At 38.5% G+C, this 19,347-nt stretch overlaps 1 protein-coding gene across 1 annotated transcript in view; it reads right to left on the minus strand.

The window, feature by feature from the left end:
- Nucleotides 1-19,347, minus strand: part of LOC145979699 (alpha-tocopherol transfer protein-like) — a 57,121-nt gene that overhangs the window by 20,600 nt on the left and 17,174 nt on the right. Inside the window, exons 2-4 of the mRNA XM_083112674.1 lie at nucleotides 18,446-18,610; nucleotides 15,105-15,264; nucleotides 14,714-14,966 (exon numbers count right to left, since the gene is read on the minus strand). Of these exons, the coding sequence (XP_082968800.1) occupies nucleotides 14,714-14,966; nucleotides 15,105-15,264; nucleotides 18,446-18,584 (552 nt within the window). The 5' untranslated portion in view covers nucleotides 18,585-18,610. The remainder of the gene's footprint in view (nucleotides 1-14,713; nucleotides 14,967-15,104; nucleotides 15,265-18,445; nucleotides 18,611-19,347) is intronic.

The following is a 19,347-nucleotide window of genomic DNA, read 5'->3' on the forward strand; positions in this document are numbered from 1 at the left end:
GTTGGTGGCCTGGGTCTTAAATTTGGCTTGAAGAGCTGCTACAGCTTCTTCTAAACTTTGAAAATTATCTAATGTTGCAAGATCAGTATATTTCTGAAGCAACAATTTGAGTTCAGAATCAATTTTAAGAAGAGGGTCCATGCATTGTGATTGTAAATTTGTAATTTCTAATTGAAGACTGGCATTGAGTGTGGTTTGTAAAGCTTGTAAATCACTTCTTAATTTCTTGACTCTGACATCAAGCATAAGAATCTCATCACTGTGATCTTCATGTCTTGTATGGCCAAATATATCATTAGGCATTTTTGTTTTAATGGTTATTTATTATAGAGTATCTGATTCTTAATTCTATAAAAAAGGGTATAAGCTTGTCATATGATCCAGGGACCTCAATATATAAGCAGTCACCAGCAGAAACAGTATATACAGTGCCAGAAATCATGTTTGAGTGCTTAATTCTATAAATATTTCTCCCTACTGAAATCTTGACATCACCCTCAGGGGTTGTAATAAATTGCAATTGCCCACCTACAGGTAATTGGTAATGATTTAAATTATTGTTAAATATGTACAATGTTTTACCTGTTTCTTCATCAACATCTGTAAGTATGCTGTTCAGATGAATAATTAACAAGCCACTCAGTTTAGACAGCATATCAGAAGAGGGTTGTGGTGTTGGCAGGTCCATAATAACCTGTTTTTTGAACCCAAATAAGTTCATGGGCATGTTTATTTATTTCAAATCATGCTCTGTCATTGGGCATTGTTTGCCACTTCTCAAATCACAATGACCCCATGGTAAAGTATGTATGCCACATGATAAAATACATCTCTTATCATCATGTGGGTCGAGGGCCACTTTTCTTACAATATTTGAAGTCAATAAGTGATCCACACTCTGGATTCTGGATTCTGATGTTTGATTGAATTCTGGGATTTGAGGCAATTTTCATAATCTTCAAATTGAAGATCTTTTTCAACAGTTACTTTGCCAATACCCTTGGCCTTTTTGGCAACAGTGCCACTACATGTCTCAAAAGTGTACATCTTGGCACTTAACCCAGCAAATTTCACAATAACATCACCACATGTCTCATCTTTTAACTTGCCAGGCACCTTTTTGTTGTGGGGTTGAATCTTTGTATGTTCACTGGTATCAAAGTATTGAAACAATTCAGGCTGTGTCATATCTTGATAAACATCTTCTGTTTGAATATCAAGAATAAAACTATCCGTGTCCATGTACAATAATTTTACACGATCACCATAAAAAGGTTTCAACACATCATAATAGAGCTCCAGCATGTGTAATTTGGCCAATTCCAATATCACAGCCCCTACATAAATAGGTTTATCAAACTTGATCTTTGTTTTCTTCATGTTGAAAAGTGCCATGTGCTCATCATAAATTTTTCTGTAATTGAAATTAGGCATTGCAACCAATTTTTTGCTCCGGCTGGGGTCAGTAATTATTTTAACATCGGTATGTTTTCTGACATTTTCAATAGTTTTGCCATAGACAGAATTCACCATCAATTTAAACAAGGCCTTATCAAATTGGCTCTTTGCAGATGTTCGAAGCTCTGTGTTTGTATCAATGTATGGTTTCAACCATTCTGAGTGCCTGAACCTCAAAACTTTGCCAACTTTGGTCACTTGAACACCATGTTTCATCAGGAACTGGAGGTTTTTGTAATATATGACATAATCCTGTTTTGGCTCCAGGGTCATCATGAGCTTCTTCTGTTTAGAGCCAGGTGAGCACTGAACCTCGGGAATTGGGGGCAGATCAGAAAATATGTTGTGCAAATTATCTGGAATTGTCAGATCAACCTCTAAGAACAGGCCGTAGTTACTGTCATCAAAGTCCTGAAGATCTTCAATATTGTAATTTTCAACCCACTCAAGCCCTGCATATGGCAGTTTTTTCATCATGGCATAACCATAGAGGCTGTTTGCATCTACATACAGTATAAAATTTGATGGCCGTGCTGGATCATAATCAGGCAGCATAATATGCTTGTTATTTGCTCTGGCATATCTCTGGGAACATTGCACCATCCCTCCTCTTATACATTGCTCCATAAACAGATACATATCTTGATCGTGGATCAGATCCAATTGCTTTTTGGTATTCAAAAACGTTGCGGCCCATGCTAGGCCCGGGGCACTGTAAAAATACACTGGGTCCAGTTTATAATTTTGCATAGAAGATTTTCTGAATGCCTGCAATATATCAGCTAAGAGGGTCACATCAAGTTTCAAATATGCCATGTGGTAATCACCAAATGTCTTGCAATTTAAATTGTTCCACATCAACTGGGCATGGTGATAATCATCATCAGTGATTCCAGATCCTCTGATTTTGCTGTAAAACTCTTCTTGTGGTGGCAGGGAACACTCATCAAATTTAGAAAAATCTGTAACATAGTCATATGGATATACACCCTTCTGCCTAATTAATTTCAGGTCCTGATTTGGAAACAAAGCACGTGTGATTTTGAATTGATCATCAGATAATTGATTTGCCAGTGTAGCCAGGCTAGCAGATAAAAATCTGTAAGAATCAAGAAATCTTATGTGAATAGGAACACCATCAACTTTAATTATCTTGCTAATAGATATATATTTCTCATCATTTTCAGCTAAAATATTTAAATTCTGCTTGTCAAACCCCTTGTACCTGATCAGATGATGGAAATCATAATTGGATGCTCCATGGCAAAATATGGGGACAAATCTTGGTCTCTTGATCTGAATATTGCAGCTATTACACAGGGCCATTAAGAATTTACCATCTGTATGAGAATGGTGTTTCACCTTGATATTTGTATCTGAAAATTCAGAATCACATACCGGGCATTTTTCTGCATTGTTGAAATCTTCAATCTCTTCCTCTGTTAAAGGCAACATGGGCTTTGATTTTAATAAGATGTTAGATGCTATGTCACGGCACTCATTTTCTATTCTAAGTGCAAATTCTTTGATGGCATCTGGTCCCATGTATAAGCACGGCTCACTAGCTACACCATCCCGTATAACTGTATAACAAAAACTGGAAGGTTCATGTAGCTGGTATGATGTACTTGAAGATTCTTCAGGATCTGGATTGCAGAATTCAAGAGGTTTGACGTTCGATTCGAAATCACAGACAATATATGCTGGGTGTTCCAACGAGGCTTCATACTTTTTGAATTTGCAATTTTCACTTGGATTGGGCATCACCATATGAACAGGTTTATGGTTGCCACAGTATTTCAGATGCTCAATTAACTTGTTTTTAGCAATTTCTGCATTCACTTCCCGAACCCCATTTATTATTTTTTTACCATCAAATTCAGTTAAACATCTTCTGCACGACTTGAATATTGTATTGGATTTGCCTTGTTGTTTTCTCACTAAAGCTTCAAGACTGTGTATCAGAGTGTAATGATATGTATTATTCCCTTCAATTAAGAGCAGATCAATCGGAACAGCAGAATCATCATCAAGTGTACTGATTCTGAGAGGTGCTATCAAGCAATTGCCAGTGGAACAAATAAATACATTAATAGATAATTGTTTGCCATTGATGTGCCTGGCCTTTTTTTCAAATTTATCAATATTCTGAACAGACATTGGATATTCCAAACCCTCCATTGCATCGTCAAAAAGATGTTCATGTTGTTTGTAATAAGTTATTCTCTCAGGATGCCTTGAAACTGGATACAAAGCAGCTAAAATACACCACAAAAAGCATTTCTGGTCGGTATTTTCAATATTGACCACGGCTCTTTTGTTTTTGATATTGGCAGGTAATGGCAGATATGTAGAACCTTGTAATGGGTTGAATTCAGAAATATTAACATATAACTTGTGTGATGAACCGCATAGGCTCCATCCTGACTCTTTTGCCGCAAATTCAGAGTGTTTCATATTCAATTGATCTATCAACCTGCTTATTATTTTGTCCGAATTTGTATTTGAATAAACCGGTACAGTTTCTGTTATGTGGGGCTGTGTAAATTTTGTGCCATTTGGTTTCTTATATTGAGTATACAATTTGAGGGACAGCTTATAAGAGCCATTTTGTGCATTTAGAATTGCCTGTATATCAGGTTTTTTACTGTTCAAAAAATTCTCAATGCCACATCTTGGCTCTGATACAAACCGATAATCCCTAAGTTGGGCATTAAAACTGCTATGGATAGGTGCATGGCGTGGCTGCTTTGCAGGTGAAGCATTAACAGGTGTTTCATGCTTCCTTTTCAGACCAGATGTGGATGGTTGTGAGGGCAATGCTGATGACTGTACATAAGAATTACACTTATGCCATTTGTAATATGCCTTGCTTAATATTTTATGGCATCTTGGACACATTTTTGTGGCTTTTCTGCATTTCTTAGAGTTACAAATACGGCAATGCCTAGCCCAATGAGAACTAGATATATTTTTATTACACCGATTGCAATATTTTTGTTTTGGCATTTTTTCTTGTTGTTTATTATATAAGATTTTCTGGGCTTCAATTCAAAACTTTATACTTAATAAAAAATATCAGTTGGGTTCAGCAGTTAGTGGCTGAGCTGGTGCTTTTATACCCAAACAACAGCAGTAACTAGGTTTTGGTGATAGTTTTGCTGATGTACAACACACTTCACCAGGTTTAAAACCTCATCTCTATATCAACTAAATACAATTCAAAATTGGATTTTGAACTGTGCAATAAATATTCTGTAAGTCTCACTTGTGTTTATATTAACAGAACAATACAAAACCAGAATTGTATTCAGGATTGTATGTGTTCATACAAAATAGCCATATTTTTGACAAGTTTATAAACAACAATCACACAGATATAGCTTTTACACACATGGCCGAATCTGTCTGAGCAGAGGAGGGAGGGGGGGGGTTCAGATTTGGGGGCTATCAACTAGCAGTAATTATTCTCAAAATCTCACTTGTGGACATATTATTTTGCCACATGTATTTCAATCTTAAATATTTTATCAGGACTCGAACCCCGAGCCTTTTGTTTACAAGGCAACAATATTATCATTTTGCCATCAGGGGAGGCTTCATATTTTATGAGGACTTAAACCCGAACCTCCACACCTGAAAAATTAGGGTATAAACCCCTCTTGCCATTGTCTTAAGTATGGGTAAATCTATCTGTTGAGCCCTCGCCTTTTCTACACTAGAAATTCAGAATTTCTTAAAAATCAGAGCATATCACACCTGAAGAATTGGGGTACAGGCCCCATCTTGGCATTGTTTTAAGTGTAAGCAAATCTGATTGTTCAATCAAATAGCCTCGCCTTTTCTACACTTGTAAGTTGGGTTTATCCTATATACTTTTATACTACTTATGAACATAGCAGAAACAAGAGTAATTTCAATTTTAGAATATATTGTTTCTTAATTCTGCCATTGCTGTCAAGTTTTAAAAGTAATCGTTGTCTTCTTTCGCAACTCTGATTCCAGTAGGGCCATTCCGTGTCAATGAACAAAGTCCTCAACCTTATATTTGTTGATTCATTTAAAAGCTAACATACTGAAAGTACTACCTGAGGTAGGAACCCTTGCAAAGTTGCAGAACTACTACATATATATTTGTATAAGACGGTGTAATCGAAATGTGGATACTTGTTTTCTCAAAAATGGCAATCCAAATTAAGACGGCGTTGCTGAGTTGCGTAGAGAGTTACGCATAATTTTGAGGTTGACTGTTGTTCAATAGGTATGTACTAAATCACGGCCAGCTTTATTAAGGCCGGAATCCTGAAATGTGGCAACGCTGTCTCGCCGGCCTAAACATCAAGCTACATAGCACGGGCGCGAATAGCAAAATTAATGTTGACTCTTAAAGAAACAAGAAATACTGTGTAAAATGTTTTTCTTCTCCAAATCTCAACAGAAGATTGACATCACGATGTAGCTAAGTGGAAAACATACATTAACAATAGAAATATAAATTTAAATAACTGCAAATAAGCAAAAAATAGCAGACCAACTTTGCATTTCATACTCAGTATGGAACTTTCTAATAATGTGTAGTTTGCCCTTATTTTATTTGCTAGCATTTCGGAATGAGATTTGAATCTAACAACTAAATATTTAAATCATGGAAGATTTAACACACTAGCCTTAAAGCCCTAAAAGTGAGACGTACAAAATAGTTGTGGATGTGAGAAACATATAGCCCATGTATGTACAAGGTTAAAATAATGCCGAGTGCAGGTGACTATGTACTCCCTGCGAGACAGTGGATAATTTTGCATGTCTTAGAAATTAGAAGGTGTTACATTTCCGTTGTTTTTCTCTTAAGAAGATATGTTACAGTGAAGGAATCAGTGGTTTTTTGTTAGGTTAGGCAGTTTTATACGCTTAGAGGTTTGTTTGAGTTTCTATTGTTTCCCGAATTGTTGTTTGAGTGTTGTAGTTAAACTCTTGTACTTAATACAAATAAAAACGTAGCGTGTGGTGCCTCATGCACACACAACTTTTCTCAGCGTGGAATTTGCTTTTTGCGTAAACATGTCTTTAGCTTCTATGTAATGGTTATAGCTCTTCGGCGTCGCTAATTTATTTTGCACATGATAATTAAGAATATTAATGACATCAATATTGGATAATTATTATATTTGATGATTCACGACATGTGAAACGCACGGAATGCTCCGCGAAATGCTTCTCAAAAAATGTTATGTATATTTGAAACAACTTAATAACATACTGCTATACTTATGAAAAATAACGTTGAATACACTAGCGAATACAATTTTGGCGAATGAAGTGCTTAGGGGATGAATAGGCTACAGAAAAGTATTACTTTATTACTTTTGGACGTTCATTTTCTAATGTTTCTTCCGAGTAACATCAGCCGGCTGATGTCACGGTTTACAGGGTTGCCAAATTGAAGGCTTCGGCCTCTCTCGCATTAAAGATGGCCTTGATTAAATGCAACAGAATAACAGGAAGCAATTATTTAATTTACAATACAGTTTCATATATCGCAGATTACAAACTACGTTATGGAGGCATATTTTCTAATTGACGATAAGCATAATTTTCTAGTTTTTTAGCATTCCATCCGAGAAATGTATGAAAGAAGAAAGCTAGCAGATGAAGAGAAAGAAGGATAAATCCGTGAAAAAAAGTTATGTAATCATGAATGATCATAACGTTCCGCCTTTACTTCCTCCTTTTTGGTTAGCACATTACGCTACGGCACCAGGGGTTCCGAGTTCGAATCCTGGCCTGTGCATGGATGTTTGTGAGCTTCCATTCATCAATTTAATCATGTCAACACTCATCCCTATATTCGCAAATTAGCCAAAAGTGGCACAAAAACGAATTAAATGAAGCAAATCAATCAATCTTCCTGTTTGGAGAAAGGGAAAGAAAATATTAGTATTTATTGTCCGTGAGGCCCAAAGTATGACGGAGGCGCGCAGGCTCGAGTCTCCTGGGGGAAGAGTAACATATTTTTTCCTGAGATTTCAGTCTGTGTATGGAACCGGTGGCCATCCATCATCGTGAGGAACTTGGGGAGCTACGAATGAGTAACGTAACCCGATCGTGGAAACGTGCAACAACGACTGCAGGTTCATCCTGCTGACAACACGTCACCCCGTAACGGGATGGATGAAATCCCACCTCGAAAAGTGGATGTGAGGCGAGCAGTCGACAGCAAGACATTGTGGCTGTTACACCATGGGTTACCATTGTTATTATTTTATTATTATTGGATTTTATATTCATACATTGATAGGCCAACCCAAAGATTTCCTCATTTGTGTATGTTGGAGAGAGAGAGAGCATTTGTGTGTATAGAGAGAAAGATTTATGGAGAGAAAAGGTCAAAAGAGGTGAAGCCGTGGAATTGGAAAAACATATTGTCTGGCGTACAGTAGTGCTAAAAAACAACCAATGTTGGTTCTATTATATTTGTCTGCTACTTTTCGCTAATCGCAATGATTAATGTGAGTGATTATATGATGAAATTCACAAAGAACACTCATGCCCAGGCGTAACCTGGGATACCTTGCGTCATAGAGTGCTGTGCTAACCACTCCACCAGGTACATGAGCAATTCAATTATGGGAATCTAATACTTATCATATTTAACGTGTTTAGCCTATAATACTGGGTGAGTGTTAAAAGAGGCCCGTGGAAAATGTGTTCCTTGCATGTAGGCAACCCTGGTACATCGAAGAGAAGAGAGGGGTAGAGAAGAGTCCAGGATATCGGTGCCAAGCAGTTTAGACAACTTGACATAAACGTAAATGAATGAAACATCTCTTCTGTAAATACAGTACAGCGGGACAACAACCTACCTAGAAGAGGTGCTGGAAGTGTCCTCCGTTGACCTCGAGGCACGTGTGCAGACGATACCACATGTTCTAAAAAGCACGGGCGAGGACATCCTGCGGGATGGAGTTCTTCGAGTGTGTGAGGGTTGCTGCTATACACCTGTCCCTTTAGAGCTCCCCACAAGGAGAAATCACAGGGTGATAAATCTGGAGAACGAGGTGGCCAAGGTTGGTTCGTGCCACGGCTGATGACGCGATCAGACGGGAACACTGACTCAATGCGCCTGATAGTTGCACATGCTGTATGCGCTGTGGCTCCATCCTGCTGAAATTAAGCGTTGAATATGTTACTGGTGTAACGAGTCGAGTTCACAGTCTCATGGAAGAACACGGGGTTGATTCGGCGGACGACACGGCCCACCAGACACCGGGTTTCTGGGCGTGCAGTGGAACCTCCACGAACACGTCTGGATTGTCACCTGACCAGTGTCGCGTGTTCTGGGAGTTTATGTAGCCTGACAAATGGAGCCATGCTTCATCGGAAATGAATAAGTAACCATCCTGCAGCACTTCCGGATCAATGTTGGACAGAAACCACTCACAAAACTGCACCCGAGCTTCCTTGTCCACATCCCGCACCTGATGCATCACGGTAACTTTGAATGCGTGCAAGTTCAAGTCCTGCTTCAGGATCCGCATAGCGGTTGACTGGGACACCTGCAACTGTTGTGCCAAACGCCGAGATGATCATTAGCCGTATCATTATCTGCGCTGCGTCGCCCTCCTTTGCCTCAGTGCGGACAGTCTTTGGACGCACTTTTGGCCTATTCAGCACGGATCCGGTTTCCAGCCATTTTGCAATCAGTTTTTGCATTACTGATTTGGTTGGGGCCTTCGCTGGAACTCCATTCACCGCGAACTCCGTCGTAAACAAATCTGCACACTGTTTCCAAGAACCGAGGCGTGCAAACGTCTCGACAACAAAGATACGCTGCTGCACAGTTAACACCATGTTGACCAACCGAATCACACTCACAACTTTCCTCGCCGCTCAACTGCATTCAACTGACCTGCACGCTGCCTGCCTCAAGGTCACTACTGTACACGTTCTTTTCAATCCCCCTCTGTGTCATGTTGTCGAAACTGCTTGGCACCGATATCCTGGACTGTTCTCTACCCCGTTCTTCTCTTCTGTGTACCAGGGTTGCCTACGTGCAAGGAGCACATTTTCCACGGGACCTCTTTTATAAGACTCACCCAGTATTAGGCGCATCCAGAAAGTAAGTTTCCCTGGGGTCGTGCACAAAAAGGAAACATTATATCATTCAATGATTTATTGCCACAGGTACAGCACTTGTCCAGTTACTTGTCAACATAATTCCCGCCGGAATTGAGGCACTTGTCATAGCGTGGGACCAACTTCTGTATACCTGCGTCGTAGAAGTTCCGCCGCCTGGGCGCCGAACCACTGAGTGACAACGTCTGAACATCTTCGTCGCTGTGAAAATGTTGACCGGACAGGAACTTTTTCAGGTCCAAGAAAGGTAATCACTGGGAGCGAGATCCGGGCTGTACGATGGATGATCGAACACCTCACAACCGAACCTGTCCACAAGGGCTGCAGTTCGCCTAGCTACATGCGCTCGTTGTCATGCACATTTTGTCGGCCTTCAGTAAATGTCCTGCACCAACGACGCACCATCTGCTTACTCATGACGTTTGACCTATACACCTTACACAGTTGACGATGAATTTCGATCGGCTGTATGTTTTGTGCGTTCAAGAACTTTATCACCGAAGGAACCTCGCACGCGGCGGGAGATGGAATAAGAGCCGCCATGTTTCTTAGCTGCCGCGACGCTACTGAGGCCTTTCGGGAGGCGTATTCTAGGACATTCACTAGCCAGGGCATGTGCCTCTCACGCATGCGCAAAACCGGTTTCAATACGCATGGCCTGCCACCCGTGGGCGAGTGGGAAATTTACTTTCTGGGTTCGCCTAATATCTCCTATAATGTCAAACAGAACAGCTAAACAATGGGAAACAAATCTTACGAAAGATTTTGTCACCGCAGGGAATTGAAGACATGGTCATTGGAGTGGGAATAAAAAAAAGAAAGGAAAAGTGCTCCCCTGTGCATAGCACCACGCCATGAAGGCGTATAGGGGGTGTGGGGGTAACGCCCCACACTTTCTTGATCCGGTCGTGAGTGGGGTTGATGTGATCATTATCACGCCCCTGACCTCCTTTACCGCCCCAGGGTTTCCCCCAGGTACCCATGTTATTCGACGCTGGGTGGGCGCCGGGACAGCTTCCATCGTTAGAAAAGTTCCCGGATTTGAACCGGCCGGGGATCGAACCCGTGACCTTTAGCATGGTAGTCAGACGCGTTACCGGCTGAGCCACCGTGGGAATGCGATGTAATAATCACTACCACATAATTTTATTTCTATTCTTTCTTATATCAGTTTTGCTCAATTCTTTATTTCTCACTCAGAACAAACACGATTGTTCACATCTTACCCGGGATTCAAATCCGAGAATTCTGTAATCGTAGCGCGCTGTGCTAACCACCAGCTAATATGATTGTATCCTGATTCTAAAATAGTAAACGTTAAGAACAAGGAAATAAAGAAATAAACCTAGAAATAGGTGACTATTGACTTAATACATTGTTGCATATGCTGGCTCTCTTAGATGCTAATTTCAAGTATCAAATCTCTGTCAACTTCTATCTCGTCTGTCAAAGCCCTCGTTTATGGAAAATGGACGAAGCCTATTCCTTGCTAATGGTCTATGTGGTCGAGAATGAATCATTATATTTTTAAGTGGGAATTCTCGAAAGTTTGGCTTTACCACAGTTAGAGCTTGAGCAAGTACAGTCACAGACACTTCTGGGATGTAATAACCTCATTTTCATTCAATAGGATCGCGACAACGCAGAAGTGTCCGTGACGTACAAACAGAACAATAGTGTGCTCATATGTTGGGATCTGTTCATGTAAGGCATGTTGGGTTTCCCGTTTTCCCTTTCGGTAGGGCGAGGTTGGCATTTGAAATGCTCCTGCGCTACAATGTTTCTGACAGTCGAGCATGAACCATTTGTTGTCAACTTGTTTACCTTGGCGTAATGCACTTTATGCACGGGAGCGGCCCCAAGGGCAGGTCGACCCAGGAAACTATAATGGCGCTACCCTCGGAGGCGCCAAACTGGGGCGTCCCCATAGAGTAGCTCCAAAATCTTATTTCTGATTATACAGGGTGTCTCATAAGAAATATCGCAAATTGACACAGGTAAAAGTATCAGTAAACATGGGTCCGCAAACGAGCCGTTTTCGAGATAATCGCGAATGTGTGATTACAAGCCGCCACTGACTTCATTGTTTGTAAACGCCGTCCTAGTTCGTAAAATACTAATAATACAGTAAGAAATGTCATTGGAGATCTCATTACTAGACTGTGTACTGATTGTATCCATCTTGTTTGATTGCAACGCCACCTCTCGGAAATGTTCTGTTTTGTAAACAACGAGTAAACCTCGGAACGCGCAAGGAGTAAAGCACTTGGTGTTTACAAAATGCAATCAGTGACGGCTTCGAATCGCACAATCGCACACATTATTAGCATTTTACCAACTAGGACGACGTTTATCAACAATGAAGTCAGTGGCGGTTTGTAATCACACATTCACGATTATCTCGAAAACGGCTGGTTTGCAGACCCATGTTTACTGATACTTTTTTGCTTCTACTGTCGTGTACTTTCACCTGCGTGAGTTTGCGCTAATACTTTTGAGACACCCTGTATATCCGTGGCTGTTTGTTCTTAAAAAGATTGAGTTCTTGTAGACGTTTAATTGAAGTTTCTGCTCCATAATGTAATAATTGATTGATTTGTTTTATCGCGAAGATGGGTATGAATAATAATAAGATGGAATGCATGAAGGGATAATCAAAACACATGGACGATACAACGAGCCCCACAGACTATACTGGCTGCATGTCTATACGAAAGATCCTCGTTACTGCTAATGCCTAGTGGCTAATATCTACAGCTAATTTATTTATTTATTTATTAAACACTACATGCAAATGCCCAGTTACATTGCTTTGAAGTTGAATTCTGAGTTAAGTTCACATACATGTTGACAAAACAAAAGTAATTAAGAATTGGAAATAGAAAACAAAAACAGTGAGAGAAGAAACTATAAGAAGGAACAGAAATAATTGTTACATAACAACAATATACAAGGGTGGTATATCATAAAGCATTCAACATATTTGGTTACAATGCTATTATACAGGGTTCATATAATATGTTTGCTTTTAGGTCTAAATAGATCAATGTCAGGGGTATTATTGGAGACTGTATTGTACAACACGCACATCCTCCTCATGGGATCCGTTTTGGCTATCCTGGTTCTACCGAGTGAAATTTGGAAGAGGTCATTTCTGGGTCTTAATTTTGAGTATGGAACATAAAAGTTTATTTTTACGAGAAGTACGGAGGAGTCTATTTTTCCATTGAAAGTTTGGAAAGGAATGTTAACTGGTGCATCTGTCTTCTTTTTTCAAGGGACGGGACACTCAGCATGTTGCGTAAGATGTCACCTGAAGTGAATTTTGGATAAATGCCATCTAATTTATATACTAAATACCTTAACAATTTCTTTTAGAGTTTCTCTATTTTATCGATTTCCATTTTAAATAACGTGTCCCAAACGACTGAGGCATATTCAAGTTTTGATCTGACAAACGTATAGTAAAGTAGCAAAAAGGTTTCTTTTCTCTTATTGGCTACCCATTCTCATCACAAATCCTAGGTTCCTGTGTGCTTCACTGAGGATGCGCGCAGCGTGTGTGTCTGGAAATTTAAAGCTTTCTCAAATGTGACTCCAAGGTCAGTTACAGTATTCTCTCTTAGGATTTCTACGTCGGAAATGTTATACGAGTATTGGATGGGATGTTTGTTACGTGTGAATGATACTACTTTGCATTTCTTGAGATTGAGATTAACCTTGTTGTTCTTGCACCAATCAAGTACTTCGTTAAGTTCGTCTTGTAATTTCGTGCAGTCGTGATCTCTTTTAATGTGTTTGAAAATTTTGACATCGTCAGCAAAGATTAACTTTTCGGAGTCTTTTTGTGCGTCGGGTGAATCATTAATGAAAATCAAGTACAGCAGGGGGCCTATATTCGAACCTTGTAATAGGCGGACCTTAGTCCTTGGTGCATGACAAATTGTCGTCTGTTCTGTAAATATGAAGCAAGTAGTTTTATAAGTTGCGGGAAGATGCAGATGTAGGCTAGTTTCTGATTTAAAGCATCGTGGTGTACCGTGTCGAAGGCCTTTGAGAAGTCCGTGTATATTACATCAACTTGTCCTTTATCGTCAATAATTGACGCAACGTAATTTGTTAATTCGACGAGATTAGTCACAGTTGAACGGTTTTGTACAAATCCATGCTGGTGTGGAGAAAGGATTGGTTTGACATGCGAGTAAATATGATTATAAATTATTTGCTCAAAGAGTTTAGCTGGAGCTGACAGTTTCGCGATTGGTCTGTAGTTACTTATGTCTGTCTTATCTGCTGCTTTCGGGATTGGACAAATCTCCGTCGTTTTCCAACTTGCGGGGAATTTTTCTGTTTTCAAGATTAAATTAAAGAGGGTGTGGAGAGGGAACTTGAGCGCCTCTGAGCAACCTTTAATAACGTAGGGAGGGATGAGGTCTGGTCCAGCTGGACCTAATGCTCAAAGGCACATTTTGTATAGTATGGCGAAAAACGTGACTGATATTGCATCCTCTGGTAGTGTCATGGCTTTCGCGCAATAATTGACTGAGATTACACGACACTAAGGTAAAGTCCACATTATAATCTCAAAATGTAAAAACGGGAATTTAAAGGATTATTTAACAGAACGAAATTCGGTAAAACAATTTGGTTTCTGAAGAGAAAATGCTGCTTTAATGACCACATCACACCCCAAAATGTAACTTATACGATAACTGGAAGTGGTCACAAATGAATTATTATATACTACTCGTGTTCCAGCTAGCAAATGAAGTAGGGATATTTCAGTGAAAATGATCAATAATAATATAGGGTGTTCCGTATAGGACGCCGAATTAGAAAATTAAATAAAAATATGGAAAATATCATGCAAATAGTTATATTTCACATATATGTAAGCAGTAACATCTCCTATTTACGCACGAAAGACAATGTCAGGCATATTTCACCCCTGCTGAGTCTGCAAGCATTTACACGCTCCACAAAATTATTGATAACCCTCTCGCAGATGTCTGTCCTGATGCTTCCAATATCTTCTGATAAAACTATGGTGAAATTTGGAAATGAATTTTGCTTGCAGTTTACCAAACATTGAGAAATATATAATAACTTATATTCAGCTTACCTGGGCTAACGACAAGAATTTCTTAATTTGTGGAATGGTTATTTTCATGGCATGGGCTGCTTTGAATGCAATAACATCCATGATTAGCACGGCGCCTCTGTGTAGATTGTCAGTAGCCAATATAGTGTTGTAACTACAGAATATTCGCTTTGTAATTACGTCATAGTCATACATTTGAGGATGAACATCTTGGAAGGACAATATAAACACTCTGTACCCCTCTGGTGTGTATCCTGGAAGTATACAAGCGACCCTGAAAAGAAAATTACGGATTAAAATTATTTCTTATTCGATACTACTAATTATTGAATCTTGTACTGAACTTTTCCATGTTCGCCATGAATAACAAAAAGGGACAGTTAATTACTTGTAGAAACTGAATTATTCTCACTGTTTTTCCATGGAAAGTTTCAAATCAGGTGATAAAGGATCCGTGTTCGCACACATTTCAGGTATCATTCCTTTGTAAGTGTAATATTTATCTATCTTCTCTTTGGTGTCCCCTAAACTGTATTTCCGTCCACGAAGGAAGTTTAATAACATTTTGTTATCTGCAATTGTAAACATAGAATTATAAATGAAACAAGAATCTATTTCTTACATTCTACATGTATGTAATATATACTAACATTAACCATACAATAGTCTGTGAAGTTATAGTGAAACTATATCTACATAAAAGTTTCCAACACAAATTTAAAATCTTAAATGTTTGAACGCAAATCTTCTGAACAAATTTGTTACTAATGGGTAAGAGGGATTACCAATCTGCATAGAATTCGCTGTTTAAATTTACACATGATTATTTTAGGAACTAAAAAAATATATATATATTATGTAGGAAATGTTTCGTAATGCCACTATTTTCCATTCCATTTCAAAACCTTACAATATTTATAATATTCAAAGGGAAAAGTTTACAAACAGGCAGTGTAGCATGTGATTTAAAATTTGCGATAAAAGTATAGTCCATAAAATAAGTGTCTTTACATAAGCAGTTGCAATCTTTACCATTTTGTAACTTCTGTTTTGCTTGAAACGTGAACATACCACACAAATGGCCACTTGCCTCTACTATTCCATCTTCTATTATACGTCAAGAAAGGAACATCTGAAAAGTTAAAGATTAAAGTAAAGAAAGTTCACTTTGGCCACTTGATAAAGGAAGTTTCTCATTATCTTTCTTTTCTTTTTGAAAAAGAAAAGATTTTACAGTCTGATTTCTGTCTGTCAAACGGCAGCTGTTGTCGACAGTATTGGAAAATAGCCGATTCCTTTACAGGTTTTGTGAACAAATGCATTTTCTATGTGAAGCAATGCCGAATTGACTGATACTAAAAATGTAGTTATTTGCCAAGAAATCAATTACAGACTATTAAGTGTTTGAAAAGTTCTGTTACTAATAAAACAAATCCTTACACAGAATAATATTTTGTCAGTTATTTGAAGATTTGAAAAGACCATATGCTTTAGAGTTCTTTCAAAGAGACTTTCGATAAATCTTTCAACAATTTTCCATAAGTAAATGTGCAACAAGGAAAAGAAAGAATAGCTTTTCGATACTCTATTATCTCGCACACATATGACGAAATGAAATATAATACTCTTTCTACATGCCTAGAATCTCTCACCGCACGCCACAAACCTTGCTCGAACATTCTTTCAAATGATATAAATATGCGGAATGAGAGTAATTAGCTACCCTCGTTTGCCAGGTCTGGTTTCTGCTAGGAGAAGAAACTTTTTGTCAAGTTTTTGTGATGAGAAAAGTCTTTGGAGATTAGTGGTCGATGTGTACAGTCATGTACCAGCGTCCAAATTGTTCATCAATTATGAGATAAATGTAACTTTTTTTAAATTTTTATTCCCGTGATACCATTGCCATGAAAGCTGACATGCAGATTTTGCTCAAAACTCTTCAGCGTTAATAAAATGAAAAGTAGACCACTTAATAGATTTTCTCGATTTCCTATCAAAGTTTAAATTTGCATTTCACGAGGTATCACTCTAGCTATAATCTATGTAACAATCCCAATTTCCAATGCAGCGTGTGAAGGAACATTTCTGTGTTTGAAACCTTTGAGAAGCCTTGCTCGAAACAAAATTCTGGATGCCAGGCTGTCTCATTTGGCTGTCCTTGTTATCGAGGAGGAGGAATATCAAATCAAGTCTTCGGACGTACTGAAAGTGGCTTATTCTTTCTCCAAAGCGCATACGAATAGGAGAATTAAACTTCAAATATTTAAAAAAAAAATTCTTCCAACGTCAGGCTTATTTTGCAAGAAAATTAAACTCTTGGAAACATTTGATTTTCTTCACAAGACGATGAATTGTAATATTATAAATGGGAAAACCATTTAAAACATTTTCTACCTGCCTTCCAATACTGAAATAGGCTACTAGAAACTAATGCCTAACGAATCGTTTGGAGAAAAAATCATAATGAAGAATTATAATTAGGCAGTAAACGACCACTCGGCATAAAGACGGACAAACACAAATCACCATACAGGAATAAATGTGTGTGTGTGTGTGTGTGGTGTTGAGGAGTTTTAATGTAACTGCCCTTATAATATTTTCTCGTTCCCCTTCCGCCCTTCCCCCACTAGTCATATTCCCCTGGTGCCAATAAGGTTTAAAGCTGGTGGGAGTAGAATTGTTGAAATTCGTAAGGGTATGGGCGAGTGTTTTGCTGGGTTCAGAATTGATTTGGAAAATGACAGCACAGGGGCGTATCGGCCATTTTGGAAAATGCATTTTGCCATTTCACGTGACATATTGTTAATGACACCTTAACAAGACTCCGACAAAGGAATTAATAGTAGATCAAGGATTAATTTTTATTTATTATAATTGGGGGGGAGTGTAACTTTTGTATCGGGTATTTTGAATTTTGATGAGTGGTTTGATTTGGATAGAGAGAGAACGTGGGTGATGAGAGAAGAATTCATGGAGGTGATGAGTGACCGGATGTAAAAATTTTGGATTCTCGGAATGACTGGAGCGGTATAGCTACATTTCACAGAATGGAAATTAGGTCTAAGAAGGAGTGCACTAGCGCACTAGCTCTGTACTGGGACGTAAAAACGGGTAAAGAAATTGAGACATCAATGATTGTTTATGGATTATACTTAATTGGGAAATGTGGAACTTTTGAATAATGATTGATTGATTGATTTTGTGTTTTAAGTCCACTTTATGAACAGTAGGGCTAATTAGGACTAGCCCTACAGTTTAAAGTGGGAATCGAACCACTATGTGTCTTACCCGTCTTGAAATTTTGAGTCGGAATTGCAAATGGTGGATACGACAATGTGTGGTGTTCCGGAAAGATAGGGATTTGTATATTTTCTTTCTTTGTTTTAGAAATGGTGAGGAAATTCCAAGAACCACTCAACGATTGACGTGCGTATGTGTGGGGGGTGTGTGTTCGTGCATGTGTGTGTGTGTGTGTGTGTGTGTGTGTGTGTGTGGGTGTGTGTATAGATGGATAGATATATAGTGAAATAGAGAAATACAGAAGAAAAAATATAACCATGAACAAATATCCCTCGGTTTTTGGGACATTCACTTCTAAGAGCAACAATTCTGTTTTCCGTGAATATCTAATCAATCTGTTAAATGAAGGCAAGTTATATACATACGGCTACAAGTTTTTGTGGATCACGGTAATTTCTTTTCTGTTGGTATGTTACATGTTGGATATAGTAAATAAACTATTGAAAATGTTACCCATGTCATGTGGCAAGTGGGGCTGCTTCTGCAGCCACTCCCTTAGATACTCCAAGTCCTTCCGGATTTGTTCTGGGTCTTCCTTCAGAAGACTCCGAAGGTGTTGCTCCTCTTCTTCACTCAACTCTGCGAAAAACATTGTTCCTTAACGTGGTTGGAAGTTTCCTGAAAATGGAAGCAAGAAAGCAGTGCGATATTTAAGTTACCGGTAAACAATCCCAGCCTGTAAAATGTTTTGTGATAGATTAGCTGTTTGGAGGATATTTTTGTTGGTGAAATGCATATTTTAAGAGAGCTGTAGATATAAAAACTCCTGGAATATCTTCATTGCAAGTAATTTGATAAAGATACTTATTTCCCTGATTGGCCTTGCTAATATGAGTTCACAAGCAACAAACAAAATGAATTGACACATATCGATTCACAAGCATGTTGTATGTACATTTACTTTAGATCGTTTAGTTAATTTATCTGTTTCTGTCAACTATGAAACCATGTCATTACTTGGAACAATCACTTCCAACAATCAAGGGAATGCTTGGAAATTACTGTGTAATACAAAGATAAGATTTTGTGAACGAAGAGATAAACCATGTTCTTGTATATTAATGATAAATGCAATATTTCACTTGATCTGTCTTGATTCGGCTATTTATGACTAAATCTATATATTCGCGCGGGTTTTAGTCATAATTGAAGAAATCATTTTCGAAAGTTAGTAAGTTGGCGTACTCAGTCTTCATCATGTCGACTCAGTCAGTTCAAATGAATATTTTATTTTACGTTTTGCAAGCTGATTGAAATTTAAATCACCCAGAGAAAATAATTTCAACCATTCTTCACTTCAGAACAGATATTTCTGTGCGTATTGCCAAAAGCACGAGAGAACTGTTTTTCCTCTA

The sequence above is a fragment of the Lepisma saccharinum genome, chromosome 26, assembly GCF_977018435.1.
Source record: "Lepisma saccharinum chromosome 26, izLepSacc3.1, whole genome shotgun sequence".
NCBI classification, from domain to species: Eukaryota; Metazoa; Arthropoda; class Insecta; order Zygentoma; family Lepismatidae; genus Lepisma; species Lepisma saccharinum.